Raw genomic sequence first — 17,905 nt, 5'->3', positions numbered from 1 at the left:
GTAGACTGCCTGATCAGCTCTGCCCTTCCCCACTGGGTCTCCGCTCTTCTCTCCCCCCCCCCCCAGTCAGCTCACCTGCATAGAAGTGGGTGGGCCTCTGGGTCAGGCGGAGTTTCAAGGTGTGTACTGACCAATCACTGCTTACATAAGGCCCCCTTTATAAGCTAAGGCTCTTGCCTCAGATCCGGGCTGTTGCTGGCTGCTACTGCTATTGCTGTACCTGAGACATGGGTGGTGCTGGCTCAGCCTGCTACGTGGCCTGATCAGCCACATGGCCTTTCAATAAAGGGTCCATTCTAAAATTATTACTTGGGTCTTGCTTGCATTAATCAAGGTAATGTATAACAATCAGGAGGCATGGCATTCATTCTCATTTCCTTCCTTTTTGAGCCAAGCTGACTACCTGAATCTAAAATAAAGATCTACAAGTTAAATTGACCATTCTTACCATCAGATGACGAGAACTTTTGTGATCAACATAAGAAGGTTATTTAATCATTCCAGCTTAGGCAAGTCATTAACTTATGGGCCTTGGTTTGTTCATTTGTAAAACAAAGGAGTTGGCAAAGATAAACTCTGGTCCTTTCAAATTCTAAGTCAGATTTCTGTGATATTATTTTTCCCTTATCTTTTAAAAAATTCTGAGCCCCACACAAAATAAGATGAGCATTTCCATATACAAGATAAAACAGAAAAGAATATGGAACGTGAAGCTCTAACTCTGTTATGACCAACTTGCTTTTCTTTTTTTTTTGGAGGGGAGAGGGCAGGGCTATTGGGGTTAAGTGACTCGCCCAATGGCTAGTTATGAGTCTGGATTTGAACTCAGGTTCTCCTGACTCCAGGGCTCTATTCACTGCCCCATCTAGCCACTCCCAATTTTGACTTTTTTTTTTTTTTAGCTCATTCTGTACCAAGTTTATCACTGCAGCCAGGTTGTATATATTGTGTTTCATTTACTGGATCCTTTAGAATTTGTGGTTAGTTATCAGAGTTCTTAAGTCTTTAAAAGTGATCTCTTGCTTTACAATATTATTGTTATTATAAATAAGATTGTGAGCTCCTTGAAGGCAGGGAATGTCTTTTGCCTCTCTTTGTAACACCAGTGCTAGCTAGCACAGTGTCTTGAAAACAGTATATACTTAGTAAATGCTTATAAACTTACTAATTTATTCCTCTAGTTCTGTTCCCTTAATTCTGCTTCAGTTCATATAAATCTTCTTAGGTGTTTAACCATCATCCCTGTCATTTTTTTAAAAAATAATTTAATGTTATTAATAGATGCATTTTCTCCCTTTGTTTTATTTTGTTTCCATTACTTATGTTCTGCTGCCTTCCAAAACTTGACTTTCCCCTAGCTCCTATTTTAGGTAGGAAAGGATAATATACTTCTAATATTTAAATATAAAATTTTCAAGGTCATCATTGCCAGAGTTAAAAATTAGTCTTTTGAAGGGATCTACCAAGTATAAACCAGAATAGAGAAGACATTTTTGGAACAAGAAGGTATTATAATCGTAAAATGCTTGAAATTTTTAAGTCATTATAAATACAGACATTTTTCACTTTGCATAAATTCACATTATACATATCCAACTCCCAGGAAGGCTGCTAGTCCTGACCAAGGGTCCTCCAAATGAGACCAAAGTCACTAGGAGTTGACAGTGGAGTGGCACAGAGCCAAAGAGGATTCAAGGTTTGGAGAAGGGTTTGCTTATGTTAAGCAGGAACTGGCTGTATTTGGGTAATGTGACAAGAAGCTTAAATGTTAAACTTCTTGAGAAGGTCAGAAGAACAATCTAGATCTTTTTCTTTCCTCTTATTGGGGAATAGACTTATTGAAAGTGTTCAGACAATTTGTCACTCTTAAAATACAGGCACACAGTGCTTAAGTTTTTGACACAAGGCATGTATTTTTTCCTCAAAAGAAAATTTGTAGGAAACCAAGAAGAGATTATGGAGAGGAACCACGGACAAAAGAAGACCCCAGATTATCCTGGTTTTATTTCAGGAAGGACTATATAGCTTTGGGGTGAAGAAACACCTTGGGTATATGTAACAAGATAGTGAGCTGTTTAAGAAACTATTTCAGTGAAATGATGTATTTATGACTTGAGATCTTGGTGCTAGTTTGTTTGGTGTAGGATCATTTTTTAAAATGAACTGACTGCATTACTTGAAGAATATAGATCTGCTATTTGGTCACCTCAGGTTTCAATTGTACAGCCATTTTGAAGATACTATCCTTATTCTTTAACTGAATTTTTTTAGACATTAGAAATTTGATATTTTAATATGTTTTATTTGGAAAATGAGATGATAAAAGCTGGCATAATCATCATCTTCTTTTACATGAATTCTGAATGTTTTCATCTTGTTTGATTTATTTATGTTTTGCTGCCTTCTAAAGTTTTATCTTTTCCTGCTTCCTTCTTTTGAATTTGTTAGCTCTCAGCTACTATTTATAAACCATGGACCTTATATGGTAGACTACATTGATGGATTTTTTTAAAGTAGAAAATGATCAAAACATCTTTGAATCATGTTGGAAATTTAAACTTTATTTTATTTCTTTCTCAAGAAGGTCCGTGATGTCTTGTCAAAATTCCCCCCCCCAATGGATGCTTGACTTTTTTAGAAATATCATGTATACAGTCTTTCACATTTAAAACCTGTTCAATTTTAAGTTGTAATGTTTGAAAGCAGACTAGAGGATGTAAAAGCTGAAACTATTGCTTTGTTATTGATAATGAATGAGAACGTATCAACTGAAACTTCTTTTCCAGCCTTATCCTTTCATAACTTCCCAACATCTGGTAGAAACTAGATTGCTCTCAGTGATTATAATTACCAGCAAATACTGCCCAACATTTTACTTGTATAATTTTCTCTTTCTTGTGGTTTATATTGAGCAGTTACAGAACTGAGATTTGAAAGTCTCAAAGAATTTTGACATACCCATGTTAATGTTAAAAATAGACTATAAATTTTTTTTTAATTCATATCGGATTGTTACAAAGCAGAACACATTTTATGTGTTTTAACTTTGTAAAATTTAAGCTTAAACCTTATTGCTAATGCTTGTCCCTTTTTATAATTATAAATGTAAAAAAAAATTTGTATTGCATTAAATACCCTGTCAATTTTTTATGTGAGATGTGTAATATTGTTAGGTATATTGTGTGATCTACAGATACATAAGCAGTTATATTTTGACTTGTCTATTTCACCCTATTTATTCCCATTTGAAAAGAAAATTGGAAAAAAAAATATTCCCTCCCCCCCCCACACACACATTTTCTTCCACCTAAGACTTATGCTAATTATTTATTCATACATCAATTGCTTCCACAGCCAAAGCCAAAGTGATCTAGTTCTGGGGGCTCCAAAGTTGAAATGTAAAACATGTTCCATTGAAGAAAGCATTTGAACTTTTTTCCCACTAGAAAATAAGTAGGAAATTTAAGTTTTACAAATATTTAGTAAACGGATCAATACTGGTGCCCCTCACTTCACCCATGTGAGATAGTCATATGTCATGGGCAGTATACAATGTATCCTAATGAATGGAATATATATTATAGAAATAACTAACCCTCAAAAGATGAAAAAGTATCTTGCAAAGAAACTGCAAAGATTGAAGAAAACTTTGATACTTACTTGCGAACACAAGCAAAGATTAAGGCAATTGTAAACTTCTTAGTTCCAGTAGGAACTCATCAGTAGCCCTACTAGGAGGTGAAAACATGACAAGAAATATGCAAAAAAAAAAAGTTTAATTAGCATTTCATTAGTATTTTAAATAAGACTTTATAGCCAATCAGCCAGTCAGTTAATAAACATTTATTAAACACCCGGTATGTGCCATGCATGTACTGAGCACTGGGGATACAAAGAGGCAAAAAACATGTCCTCAAGGAGCTGACAATCTAATGGATTATTATAATGGATAGTCACTGTTATTAATGACGAACCTTGTCTAAAGTATATATTATGCCTTAAAATAATAGCTAATAAGAGTACGAAGCCCTCAAAATTTTCAAAACCTTAAAAATTAAACCTTTGTTGATTTAAAAAAAAACAGTGGATGTCACCTGTTAAAACTCATCAGCATACTTAGAAAATTTTCTTAATATTTAAAAATCTCCTAATTTTTTGGTGGTTTCTTTACCCATTTGTTTAAAATTCTTTCAGATTAGTTAAACGCCTTCCAACTAGTTCCCAAGAATAGTTGACATGTATCAAAGTAGATTAAAATGTACTGACTGAATTTCAGCTTGAACCTGTACATAATTGGTGGATAATATTGAAAAAAATAAGTGTCTTATTTTAGCAAGTACAGCCAGTGATTCATTTCTTCTATTTCTATTCCTTTATCTCTGTAAGATATCTTTTCACCTATCATGGTCATTAAAACCAAATATAAAAACAAATTCATCTTAGAAGCAGACCTACAGCTTTGGTTTTTTGTAAGTGTTAAATTGAGATTTTTAAAAAGCAGTGGAGCTATTCTCCCTAAAATAGTTATTGATGATTTATTGAGCAAAGGTTTTCATACTATTAATAAATGTAATAAAATTATTTTTGAAATATTGTTTATTTTTCCATCTTTTAAAAATACTTTTTTGATACATGTTTTATAATGATCAGTATTTATTAGTACTAGGTGATTAGATGATAAATGAATTAGTACTAATTGATATGTTAAAATATTGAGAGGCTCAGTTTTTTGCTGTTGAGCTATTTGATCAGAAGAGTTTGAAAATCACTGATCTAGGAGTACTACGGTTCTGTTCAGGGCCTTAGTGAAGTCTTTTAGGGAAAACTTTGCATAAAAGTCAGACGTCTGAATACACAATCTTTACCCCTTTCCTCTGGCTGAGGTGGGAGAAAGTTAGAAGAGAATGAACTAGTACTTATTCCTCTAGAATTAACATAACAGCCTCTTTCTCCTCTTCCTCCCTTCCCCCTCAATCCCCCATCTCTACTTGGCTGTTAACGCCCAGCTTAACTAGAAGTGATCTATATATAGTAACTGCCTCTGCTTAGGGGTGAGTGTTGAGGGCTGGGAACAAGGTTAGCTCCTTTAGTCATATGTTTGAAGACTTAGTGCATCTCTAACTGTTTGGGAAGCATCTCTGTGTGTTTGGGACACACAACTATACAGTTGCCTGACAGTCAGCTTTAAATGCCACCTAATTCAAAACATCAATTTTGCAAATAACTTCACACCACCACCCTCTTTAAAAATATATGTATTATGTCTCTGATTATTTAAAGTATGCTGAAAAAAAAGGGTATTTATAAAAGTTCTGTCAACATGGAATGATTGTGGGGATGTGTGTAATAAACAGGACCTGCAGTTGTAGATTTCCAGGAAATGTGTGTTTTTAGGTACCATTAGATTATGATGAAAAAACAGCTTGGCATTTATCAGTCTTAAGTAGGTGTAAATTAAATACAAACAATCTGTTCAGTTCGATTACTATACTTAGATCTAAAGATGCTGCCTCCTTTTTTATGTCATTTATCCCCATTTATTCCTTTTGAGGAAATATGTCAGTGATACCAGTCACAGAAAGATATAATTATCATGATGGTGCATTTTTAAAAAGTAACTTAATGACAAAAACCCGATCCCTTTTCTTAGATTATGGAGAAAGTGTCTGACTCCATTTTAATAAGATAGTACATTAGAATCTTTCTGTTGAGATGCTCCCTTATCTTAAATTTGGACCCACTGGAGTGTGAAAAGGGGAATTATAGCATCTTCTGAAGGCACTGGCTCCATGCTGGATCCTCAGCAACTTGTATTAGGATAGTGCCTTAGCCACATAGTAGACTTATACCAAGTTTGGTAAATTGAAGTAAAGTAGTCGTTTCCCATTTTTCTGAAGTCTTAGATTGGTCTCCAAAATTGGGCTATGGCCTTTAGGGAAATGGCTTACTCCAAACTGATTTTTTTCATGCTTTTTCCCTCCCCCATGTTCCAGACTTTGTACCAGCCAGTCATCAAGCTTCTACTTAGTATCTCCTGTGTGCCAAGCCATGCATGAGGGGGAAGGGAGGGGTAAGAAATGAAACAACCCTGACATGATTTCACTTTACTAAGATAAACAATGTGTTATGCATATAAAAATACATAAAATGTATAATATAAAGAAACATGATGGGAAAAATGAAAGGCAATAGCAGCTATTGGATCAGGAAGGACTTTGTATAGGAGGTGGCCCTTAGAGTGGGGTGGAGAACCTGTGGCTTCCATGCCGAAGGTTCCCCACCCCATCCTAGAACTAAGATTGGAAGGGGGTGGAGGGATCTAAGAAGCAGTGGTAATGAGAGATATAATACATTTCCAGGCATGGGGGATAACCTACACCAAGGGACTGAGGTGGGAAATGGAGTGTCATGTGTGAGGAGCAGCTTTGGTCTGGAGCCCAGAGTGGGTAAAAGAAAGTCACTTGTAAGTCTGGAAAGATAGCCCAAACTGTGAAGGACTTTTAAAATCCAACCTGAAGACTTTACATAGTATCCTAGAGTTCATAGATTGTAGTAACTTCTTAACCACAAGGAGTTTATATTCAGTCTAGAAAGCCAGAAGCAGGACTGGAAATGACCACCATACACACCCCTCCTAATTCTTTTGGACACCAAAAGATAACACCCTGTTATCCACTACTCTGCATTGCCTGATTATACCATTCAGCAATGATCTTTTCCACTTCTTAACTCAGTATTTTGGTTAATAAATAACAACAGCTTACAATTCTTAGATTAACAAAGAACTTTACACTTTAACTCACTTATCCCTGTGAAGCAGGCAGAATAGGTATTATTATACCCCTTTTATAGACAAGGAAACTTAGTCATAGAAAAATTAATGGGCTTGTTCAAGATTATAAATGTAATGAAAGGCAGAGTGAGAATTTGAATCCAGGTCTTCTGATTCCCACATGTGTTACATTCAGAGATGGGAAATCTGTGGCCTGTGAAGTTGGATTCAGTAAAAGGGCCGCATTTGAGGACCTAGAGGGCCACATGTGGCCTTGAGGCTGCAGGTTCCCCACCTCTGTACTAGACCATATGACATAGTAACAGATTGGCAAATCCAATGAGATCCTCAGATAATATTTATATAAAAGCTGTATCAGTATTAGCTATTACTGAGGTTATTAACCTGAACAGTTTTATAGTTCTGTCTATATAGCTTGTGTCTCATCCCTAAAAGATTTTCAGCATCTTCAGTTCCAAAAACCTAAGAAACCCAGATCTATTTGTTTTCTGCTGTTTTGTTTTTTCATACTTTGGTTATCTCTTCATCTTCCATGTATTGAGTTATCATCACTCTGAAGATGACATCCAGATCTTTACCCCATGGTCTTTCTCCTTATTTCTCATTGTGCATCATTAACTACCTTTAAAACTAGATATCCTGGAACCATTTTAACCTTGGCATGTCCAGCACACAAACTTCCTAGTTACTATCAAGGATAGTCACCCTCCCCTCTAGTTACCCTGATTCCCAGTCTTGTTGTCATACCTCTCATTCATACCATCTCTCTCATCAGTTACCCAAATCTTAACATTTCAACCTTCACAACATCCCTAGTATATATTCCTTCTCAACACACAGAGCCATCACCCTCGTTGAGGCCCTTCATCACATCTTTCCCAGACTGTTGTAGTAGCTTCCTAATTGATCCTCCCACAGCTGTTAAAATGGTTTTCCTACAGTACAAGTCAGATTATATCATCCTCCCCACAGCAAGTAAGCTCTACTACCTTCCTGTTGCTTCTAGGATCTAATATAAAACTCCTCTTTTTTTGGCATTTAAAGTCCATTACTTAGCCTTTTCCTTACTTCCCAGTGTTACTACACGTTATTCCTGCCATGCTTTCTAAAATCTAGTCATACTGACCCAATTGCTAACATGATGCTCCTGCCTTTGCACTTACTGTCCCCATGTCTAAAATATTCTCTCTTCACCTCTGGCACCTGGACTCCATGGCTGTCTTCAAAACTCAGCTCAGATCCCTTCTACAGGAGACTTTTCTTGGTACCCCGAGCTACTAGCATCTTCCCTTTTATACACTATGTGTCTTGTAAACATATAGTTTAGTGTTCATGTCACAACACTTGTGAAAATGTAAATGCCTTGAGGACCAGGTCTATTTTTCCCTTTTCTTTGTATCACCAGCATTTTACATAGGATCTGACATAGTATAAACCCTTTTAAAATGCTTCTTTGCTTGATTTATTTCTGCTTTCTAACAAGCCTTCTCCTATTGCTGGCAGATAAGAACTTGGACTTGGTAACAGTGTTACCCCATACTTCCAACACATCACTACCCTATCACGACTGTGTCCATCCAGTTGGCCTCTTGAACTGAATGTACTGTTGTTTCCACTTTTCCTTGCATGATAGTGTTTATTGATCTACTTGTACAAGGCCCTTTTTTAAAAAATCTGGATTTGGGTGGCAGCTGAAGCAACAGCAGTATTTGTATATCTAGGACCATGCCAAATGAAGCAGCAGTATGCCATTTTATTCATTAAGGCAAATGACAACTGATGGATCCTTAAGGATATTTTGAGGCTTGTATTTGTATTATGGAGATCTGTCATCTGTTAATTTATTTAAAAATGTAAAATTTATAAATGTTTATAAAACAAAATTTATTTTAAAATAAAGTACTTATATATTACTTATCTTTAGTAATAACTAATATTTATATAGCATTTTAATGTTTGCAAAGTGGTTTACAAATATCTCATTTTATCCTTACAACAACAAAGTGAGTTATATAGTTAGGTGCTGCTATTATCCCTGTTTTATAGATAAGGAAACCAAGAAAGAAAGATGTCACAGGGTCACACAGCTAAGTATCTGAGGCAAGATTTGAGCTTGGGTTTCCTTGACTCCAGACCCTGTACTCCATCCACTGAATTTCACACCTACCATCTTTCTAGGTACTTTGTAGGTGCTAAATTTTTGCAGGCTACAATGATATGTTGTATAGTTTCCATTATTTCATTTCACAATCTGTATCACTTAGATGCAATCTCCATAAGGATAACTTTTGTAATTTATAACTTAAAGTGTCAGTGACCCCCATCTCCTCTGTTAACATATATGTATGACCCAACTCAAGTTCATTGCCTCTTTTATGTCATGTTGTTGGTTGACTTCATATGGATGTCACCGATGGAGGGCCTTCTACTCTTGGGTCTTAGTCATTTAATTGACTTTCAGGAGAAATAAATCATTTTTTAGTACATTAGATAGATCGATGGCACATACCATGTTGTCAGCTTTTATATTACTTTGTGAACTGAAGTTTCTTCCAAAAGTATTTCTATAAATGTGTTCGAAGAATATCTTACTAATCTTTCTCTCCTTTGACAAAATCTTGCTATAAGAGTTTTGTTTTTCTTTTTTACCTTGGTTGGGTTAGGAGGGAGAAAAAAATGTGTTCATTGAAAAACTAAAATAAAATTTTAAAACAATTTAAAATTTTTCCTTTTAAAAGACTTATTATTACATAGTTATAGTTTGCACTAAAATGTCTTTTTGCCTGTTGTGATTTCAGAAAGCCAGTGAGTCTCTTATAATATTTACCTTCAGATTTTACATTGCTAACCTCATGTTATCAAGGTATTTGTAATTTGTAAGTTCTGCCTTTACCCACTGGTTGAATTTGACATACAGATTCAAGTTGAAAACACTTAGTCGCTATTCTTCCTTGGCATGAATTGAGAATTTTACAATTCAAATTCTGATAGCATTTTGATATTGTTGAAGAAACTTTCCAAGGAATGAAGTTGCTATTTAATGTACTTTTCATTGGAACCATATAACTTGATCATCTATGTATACCTAGCGATTAATATGACATTTGGTCACACCTTCCACTTCGACTTGAAAGGCCTATTAAATTCTTTTCAGCCGTGATATTGATAATGGATTTTGTTTTATATAGAACTTTAGTGGATTTAAGCTGTCTCCTTGGAAAGTACTTATTTTTTCACAACTTTTTCCTGATCTTATTATGTTTGTGCCACATTTTAATTATATCATATTTTTCCTTATGGATATCAAATTGTTTAGTGTCCTCACTGTACTTCTATCTATTTTATATATTTGCTTACTGAGTAATAAGCATAGAACTGATTCAAAAGCATTTCAGCAGTCAATAATGGCAGTGTAAATGTTAGTGTTCTTAGATATTTCATTAAATAATTACTGAATTGATGCATTATATGTTATACCCTTGATACTTTTTGGCATGTCCTTTTTGTACCCATGCCAATTTATTGTAAGTGTGTGTGGGGTTGTTTTGGGGAAGAGCAATAGAAGTTATGGATACTTTATATAAAGTATATAACTATGTTTAGGGTAGTTACTATCATTTTCATCTTTTGTTTCAAAATGTAATTAGATTTGGCTTTAGATAAAAATTGTGACAAAAGCTAATATTTGTATAGTGTTTCATAATTTTCAAAGCACTTTTGCATTTTATTTTCTAATTTGTTTCAACAATCTGTGAGATTGTCAGGATTAATCACCTACATTTAATAGATAGGGATAATATGACTTCTTAAAGTTTAAATGACTCATCTCATATCATTCAGGTCCTCAGTGTCAGAGCCAGAATTAATACCCAAGCCTCATGATTCCTACTCTTATGTACTATTCTGGGTTTTGTTTTGTTTGTTTGTTTTTAATTTTAAGTTTCTATTAGTCTGAGATGGTATCCTTTTTTTTCTTGTGTTTTTTTGAAAGTGGGTCTGGAATAGATCTTTAGACTTTTGTTTTTTTCAGTTGTTTTTCAATTGTGTCTGACACTTTGTGACCCCCATTTAGGGTTTTCTTGGCAGATACTGGAGTGATTTGCCATTTTTTTCTCCATTTCATTTTTACAGATGAGGAAACTGAGGTATAAAGGATTAAGTGATTTGCCTAGGGTTATACAACTAGTAAGTTTCAGAGGCCAGATTTGAACTCAGGAAGATGAATCTTCCTGACTCCAAGGCTAGTCTCTATCCACTGTGCCACCTAGCAGCCCAGATGTTTAGATACTAATAATAAAAATGAATGTCAACACACTGGTTCTACCTGTTGTCTAGTATCTCCTCATTTTATAGTTTGAAATTACCTCACATCATGACACAGTTCATTTTCCCAAGGAAAAAGAAACCTGTCTCTGGAATTTGGGGTTGTTAGATTGATTGAGCGTTGGTGAAAATCTTAAAGCCAACTCAGAGAAGGAATAAAGTCACCACAGAAAATTGGATGTGATATGTGGCAGTGTCTGACATAGGAAACTGCCTTTGAATGCCGGGGATGGAGGGAATGGGGCAAGTTGCCATAGAGGGTACTATGAAGTGAGGGGTTGGAGAGATCAGAGAAAAATCCTAACTACTGAGGCAGGAGAAAACTTCTTTTATAGATTTGTTTGGGGGAGGCAACATAGGAAAAGGGTTTAATATCTGTCTGACTAAAAGCTTTGGGAATAATTAAGCTTAGTTATATTATATATATATACACACCTATATATACCCCTCTGTCATGGGGAACTCCTGCAGAGGTCAACCTTCACGTTGGCTGAACCAGAACAGAGACTGGGAAGAACCTGTTTACAACATCTTATGAGTTTCCACATAGTGTCAAAATTACTCCTGAAACTAGGACAATTGTGGTGACACTGTTAAGCAGGAGGATGTAGTTCCATGTTTTGCTGGAATGTAGCTTGCTTTGACAAGTTTTGTATCAACAACAGCAGTTTTTTTCTGTTTATTTCTTAACTATTTCACTTCCCATTTATTCTTTTGATGTAAGCCCAAAATGTCATTTGGAGGTATATGAACTTATTAGTCAACTTAGTGATTTATAATCAATCTCTGATATACAAGTCACGAACATGTTATTGTTCTGAAACACTATCATTACCTGATGTTCTTCTTTCATTGTAGTTGCTGATATGTGTTCAAGATGAGTGGGATGGGAGAAAATACCTCTGACCCATCTAGGGCAGAGACAAGAAAGCGCAAGGAATGTCCTGATCAACTTGGACCCAGGTTTGAATCATTCTAACAAAAAAAATTTATATTATTGGAAAGACATATAACCTTGATGATTTTGCAGGTCCCTGCCACCTGTAAAAGTGTGATTCTAAGACTTCCAGTGAAGACTTAATTTCAAATATAAATATACTATTGAATTTTGCTTATTAATAATTCTTTAAACAGAATATGCATAATTTTTTTATTCTGGATATGCAAAAAGTTACAAGGGTTTTTGTGTGTGTGTGTGTGTGTGTGTGTGTGTGTGTGTGTGTGTGAGTAAAATCAGGAGAGCTGAGTTTATTTCTTTTGAATCTCCCTGTCCAGCAACCTCTAAAACTATTTGAACTGGTAGTCCTTGGTTTTTACATTTTTTCTTTTGGAGTAACAGAATGTCAAGAGGTTTATATCACATGATAGAAGGAATTATACCATTAACTTTAATGTTGGGATTGGAATATACACACACATAATATGGTTTTGAAAGAAAAAAAGTTAGAAAATTCATTAACTTGGAGTAGAATAAAAAGAAAAAAAAGCCAAAGAACTTTTCAGTGAATATTACTAATATTATAAAAATTAGTCCTAGATTATGGGAAGTTAAAGGTCAGGTGAAAGTTACTGAGAGATTTAGAGAAAGAGATTAAGAATAGAAAATGTAATAAACTTCTACTAGCCCAAGTCTTTGCTTCATGGAAAATGTGCCCTCCCTTTAGGTAGGGTTTGATTAATTCATCTATTCCTTTTTAGCCCCAATCTTCTGTTCTAATCTGATGCCTTCTCACTATGTAGTTGTCCAAAATTTCCTAATTGTTTAAGCATGCCTAATACGGAGAAGGCCTGGAAAGAGAAGCAATGTCTTATAGTGGAAAGAAAACTAAAAGTCTAAAAAATGTAGCTTTGGTCCTGTGTTTCTCAAACATACTTTGAGTGTATAGATTTTGGGGGTCTCAGTTTTTTTGTCACCTGAAGAATTAGATATTTGGTCTCAATATCTCAAGTCTTTACCAGCTTTAATATGATACCATCATAATAAATTTAATATAGTGGTAGAGGCATGATTATTTCAGTGTTTTAGATGATCAGACTTAGAAGGTCCAAATACACATGAAGATGTTTTTATTATAATCTCAAACAGAATAAGCATTTTAAGTATTTTGATTTGCTTGCCATTAATGGATTGATAACTCCATTGTGCTTTAGAAAGAAATGATATTACTTAATAAAGCAGTTACCAAGAGAAAATTTTGAGTTTTTCACTTCACCCAATAGATATGAGAAATTTCAACTATATTTTATAGTAAGTCTTAAAAACCTAAAAGATTGAATGTGCTTTATTTGTTTACATTTTATGTGGCATTCGACTTGGACAATTAATCATTTAGATTCAATTTCACTATTATTTTTAGCTACGCTCATTGTCTTCTGGTTTTCATCCACTTATACCAAAAGTCTGATTATTTAGCACTCCAAGGCAGTGTGTAAAATACTTTTTTTTCATTCTTTTGAAATTAAAATATTTTCCTTCTATTAGCTTAGCAATTTCCCCCTTCTTTCCTGCCACCCCCCAATAAATTTTTCTACAAAAATTCAGATTTATTTTATTTCAGAGGTGTGTGTGTGTGGTGAGTACACGAGCAACTTGTAATATAGTATCTTTAACTTCTCGTGTATAAAAAATATCCATAGTGGTATATTTGAAGTCAATGTTCATTTCCCTTTTAGCCCTAAAAGGAGCACAGAAAAACGCAACCGTGAGCAGGAAAATAAGTACATTGAAGAACTTGCTGAGCTGATTTTTGCAAACTTCAATGATATTGACAATTTTAACTTTAAACCTGACAAATGTGCAATCTTAAAAGAAACTGTGAAGCAAATTCGTCAGATTAAAGAACAAGGTAAGAGTTTTAGTTGATTATTTTGGAGAGTTTTATTTCTGTTTGGTCTGAGTCTAATAGACACTTCAGTTTCCCTCTATCCATTTTTTATGTTTAAATTATTGATGAAGTAATGTTGACATGGTACAAGATAAAATGTAAGTATTATTTGCAGGAGTTTATGGATACACTATACAAAATTCATCCATTATCATAGGTTCAGATGCAGGTGACTTCCATAATTTGTTGGGGAGAAGCCAGTTTGATGGAAGCCAGAACTGTAGAACATGAAATAGCTCCTGTTTCAACTAGTCAGCACATTTGATTTAAGTCTTGAGCCTCAACTGTCGATGTCACTTAGGTTAGAACTTCATATCCTGTATGACAGTAGATTTGAAAGACCCTAATCTCTAGCCAGAATTCTTTTGTGAAGTTTAGACACAGTACATGACATCTTTCTTCCTGTCTTTTTTTTTTTTTTTTGGTCTGAGACCAGTTTTTCTGTCTCTTTTCCTTTGATATTTTTGCCTATAGGAAGAAAAAAAGTAATATTTTTTAAAAATACTTTTGACTTTGTAGTGCCAAAAAGACGTCGTTGGGCAGGCATGAACAGTGTCTTAGTGCTTGGGGGTAATACATGCTCATGAAGTATGTGTGTACTGTTTTACTTCAGGGCTAAAAAGATTATTATCTTCTTGTAATCTGTTTTTGAAGGCATCTTCTTAGATTCCATACTCTTTCATCTAAAACCTTTCATATAATATTCTAGGAGTAAATCCTTTAGAAAGATAATATTTACTTTTGCATTAGTTATATTAGTCTGAAACCCTTACTTGACCCATCAACCCCAAATTTCTATCTCCCTGCCAACATCATCATCACAGAATTTTTCTATAGGTGTGTGCTTTTCTTCTAGTTTCTGGTTAAAGCAAGTGACCAAGTGTAGGAAAATAGAAATCTAAAGCTAGCATGAAACAGAGAATATCTAGTCCCCAACCCTCTTGTTTTCTGAAGCTGGGGCCACAAAAAGTTAAGTGATGTACCCAAAGCCATAAAGCTGTATATAGGGGCAGAGCTTGAACTAGAAATAAATGCCCTGATTCTTTGCTTTATCACTGGGAAAATGTTAATATGTCGATTAAGTACTGAGAATGCAGAGTCTAGAATCAGCCTGCCCTCAAATTAATAGTTTTTCATTTCCTGGTTTCCTTATCAAAAGTATATAGTAGTTTTAAATTAAGAGCTTCTTTTGCCTCTTCCTATGGGCTCCCTCCCTCCCACAGATTTTAAAATGTCTGTGTCAGACTCTAAATTTATACATTACCTGATTGTCCTTGCAAAAGCTTAAGTTTTCTTCCTCAGTTTCTCTGCATGGTATTGTTAGAGTGCAAGGCTTAGCTCACATGACTAATGTGAGATTTAATAAGTTTATAATGCTTTGAAGATGAAAAGGGCTAGGAGACTGTTTTGGTTATAATAATTATGATTCATTCAAGTGAAAGAACCATTAAGTTTACTTAGATTTCTTAAAGTCTGAAAGAGATTATTTTCTACATACTATACATACTAAATAGGGAATCTTTCATTTTAAAACAGCTATAAGTATTTTCTACTGCCTCGTACCTACAAGAAAGTTTTGCAGAACACTGTTGATTCCGCTTCTAAACAAAAGACTTGTTAAGATCTGTCGCCCTGGGATTTTGCCATAACTTCACTATGTTTTTAGGCAAAAAAAGTGACACCACCCAAGAAGCTGTAACAATAAATAACCTGTCATTTCTTGTTGTTCTGATAATATTCCTACTGATTTTAAAAGTAAATTGTACTTGATGATAGAAGTAAACTTGAAAAATTTAAAAGACAAATTAAATTCATGTTCAAGACATTTCAGACCTTTATCCCTTGTTTTAAAGCATGCTTCTTGAATAGTTAGAATGGTAGCCCATTAAGCAGACCTAAAGGTCTTCAACTAGTGGAGTCTTAACACAGATGGCAAGTGAAAAGAACATTTTGATATCTTCCAGGAAGGAAATTTTCTTGAACAAATAAAGGTGAAACTTTCATCATTCCTGAGTACTAGTGACCACATTAGTATAGTGAGCAGTACCCCAACAGGAATGCCCACTTAATTTTATCTCCTTATACAAAAATAATTCACATTCATAACACTTTAAAATTTTCTTATTTTCCATATAATAACACTGTGAAGTAGGTAGTTTCACTATTTTCATTTTTAACATATGAGGAATCTCAGGAATAACTGTTAGGAATTTTCCATGGGTCACATAGTAGGAACTGGAACTCAAAACTCAGTAATTCTGACACCCAGACCATCCCTTTTTCTAGTATACCCCACTATAAAATTGACATCCAGAAAAGTAAAGAAGGACCACACAAATCAGTTTAGAAACTCAGAAATCATAAAGTATACACATAGTATTGTTTAATATCAACACTTCTTTTAATACCATAATAATTCAGTCTTCTCTGGTATGAAGGGATTTTCCAGATTGTGGGGGTGCCATGCCCATAACCCCTATAGTATAGAAGGGATAATTGTATTGGGGAAAAAATTTTGATTTCAAATAGAAATCTATTCAGAGACCATTCAGCAAGTTGTCATTAGATAGAATCTCAAATCCAGAATCCCCATGAAATTTTAATACCATATGGTGAGGGGCAGAAGGAAAAGTTTACAGTAACTCGTAATGAAAAATAAAATGAAATGGGAAGGAATTAAAATTCTTTTAGGAAAAGGTAAAGAAACTGATCTATTTCTAACCCCTATATCACTGCTTAATAATTAAGTAATGCCTGTTTTGCTTCACAGAAGTTGGAATACCTTTTTTTTATTTTTAAAATTATTAAAATTTCTTTACTACTTCATTTACCACCATGTTTATATTATTTATTTGAACAGCAAAGTGTATTCATCAGCTTAGAGAAAATTGGTTAAACACTTGAAATGCTATAGAGAAAAATGTGGTTTTCCTACCAAGTAGCCATAAAGCTACTAGTAAGTATATTTTAGAGAATTGTTCTCTTTTTTACAAGCCAGAGAAGTAGGGTCCCTAGTTTCTTTGCATGACCTGAATGGATTATTTTATTTTTATGTTTCTGGTTCTTGTAAATTTTGATCTGCATTAAAGTTGATTCATATGATGCAGGATCTCTTTGTCCTTTTAAAAAGTTGGATCAAAACCATTATAAGATAAATATTTGTTTTGTGATTAGTTTTTCTACTGTGATGTGGTTTCCAAAAAATCAAAATCAGTTCAGCAGGTATCATTTGTGAATGTCCCAAATAAGTAATTGACTATGCTAATGCTTATGCAATGTGTATGAGTTCCATTTTAGTGTGTGTGTGTGTGTGTGTGATAGGAGAAGCTGCAGAACTGATTTTTTATCAATAATACAAGTCATGGACATGAAGCACCAGGGCTGAAATAAAATTTCCTTCATGAAAAAATTTATATTTGTGGTAACAACTTTCATTATGTTTGCTGTAATTGTTTTCTCTGTCTTGTTTTTTATATAAAGTAGCAATAGGTAAGTTGGTAGGAATCGGTAGAGTGGAAATAGGTAACCTAATTGGGTAGAACCCAAGCAGTGTGAAATGAATTTTTTTTTAAGAGTGCTTTGCAAAATTTTTGATTTCACTCTTTTTTTAAGTGTTTTTAACTCTTTGAAATATAATTATATTGAAGGATTTTTTTCTTAACAGGTCATTTTATCAGCAAACCCCTTATCATAGTCTAGTTTCCTCCAGGCAATAATAGTTTCAGTCCTCTTCTCCCCAAGCTCCCCACTACTGTTTTGGCATTCTCATGGAACATGGAAAGGATTTGTTCCATGAAGTAGCAAAATATCAAGCTGACTGTCAATAGAGAATAGTTTCCATTATCTTGAAGCTTAATACTTATATATTATTAATGTTGTATTTTTAAATACTAATTTTTAGACA

The 17,905-nt window shown here is 34.3% G+C and overlaps 1 protein-coding gene across 14 annotated transcripts in view; it reads left to right on the top strand.

Annotated features, from left to right (window-relative positions):
* Positions 1-17,905, top strand: part of NCOA2 (nuclear receptor coactivator 2) — a 450,248-nt gene that overhangs the window by 314,806 nt on the left and 117,537 nt on the right. For all 14 annotated transcript variants that reach the window (XM_069100096.1, XM_069100098.1, XM_069100100.1 and 11 more), the window contains 2 exons: positions 11,975-12,079; positions 13,790-13,962. In XM_069100096.1, the coding sequence (XP_068956197.1) occupies positions 11,994-12,079; positions 13,790-13,962 (259 nt within the window). In that variant the 5' untranslated portion in view covers positions 11,975-11,993. The remainder of the gene's footprint in view (positions 1-11,974; positions 12,080-13,789; positions 13,963-17,905) is intronic.

Source organism: Petaurus breviceps, unplaced genomic scaffold (assembly GCF_028583685.1).
Source record: "Petaurus breviceps papuanus isolate PSGF00001 unplaced genomic scaffold, PetGlider_PUasm1.0 38, whole genome shotgun sequence".
Lineage (NCBI taxonomy): Eukaryota > Metazoa > Chordata > Mammalia > Diprotodontia > Petauridae > Petaurus > Petaurus breviceps.
The sequence above is the reverse complement of the archived record's forward strand: the minus strand, read 5'-3'. Positions and strand labels throughout refer to the sequence as shown.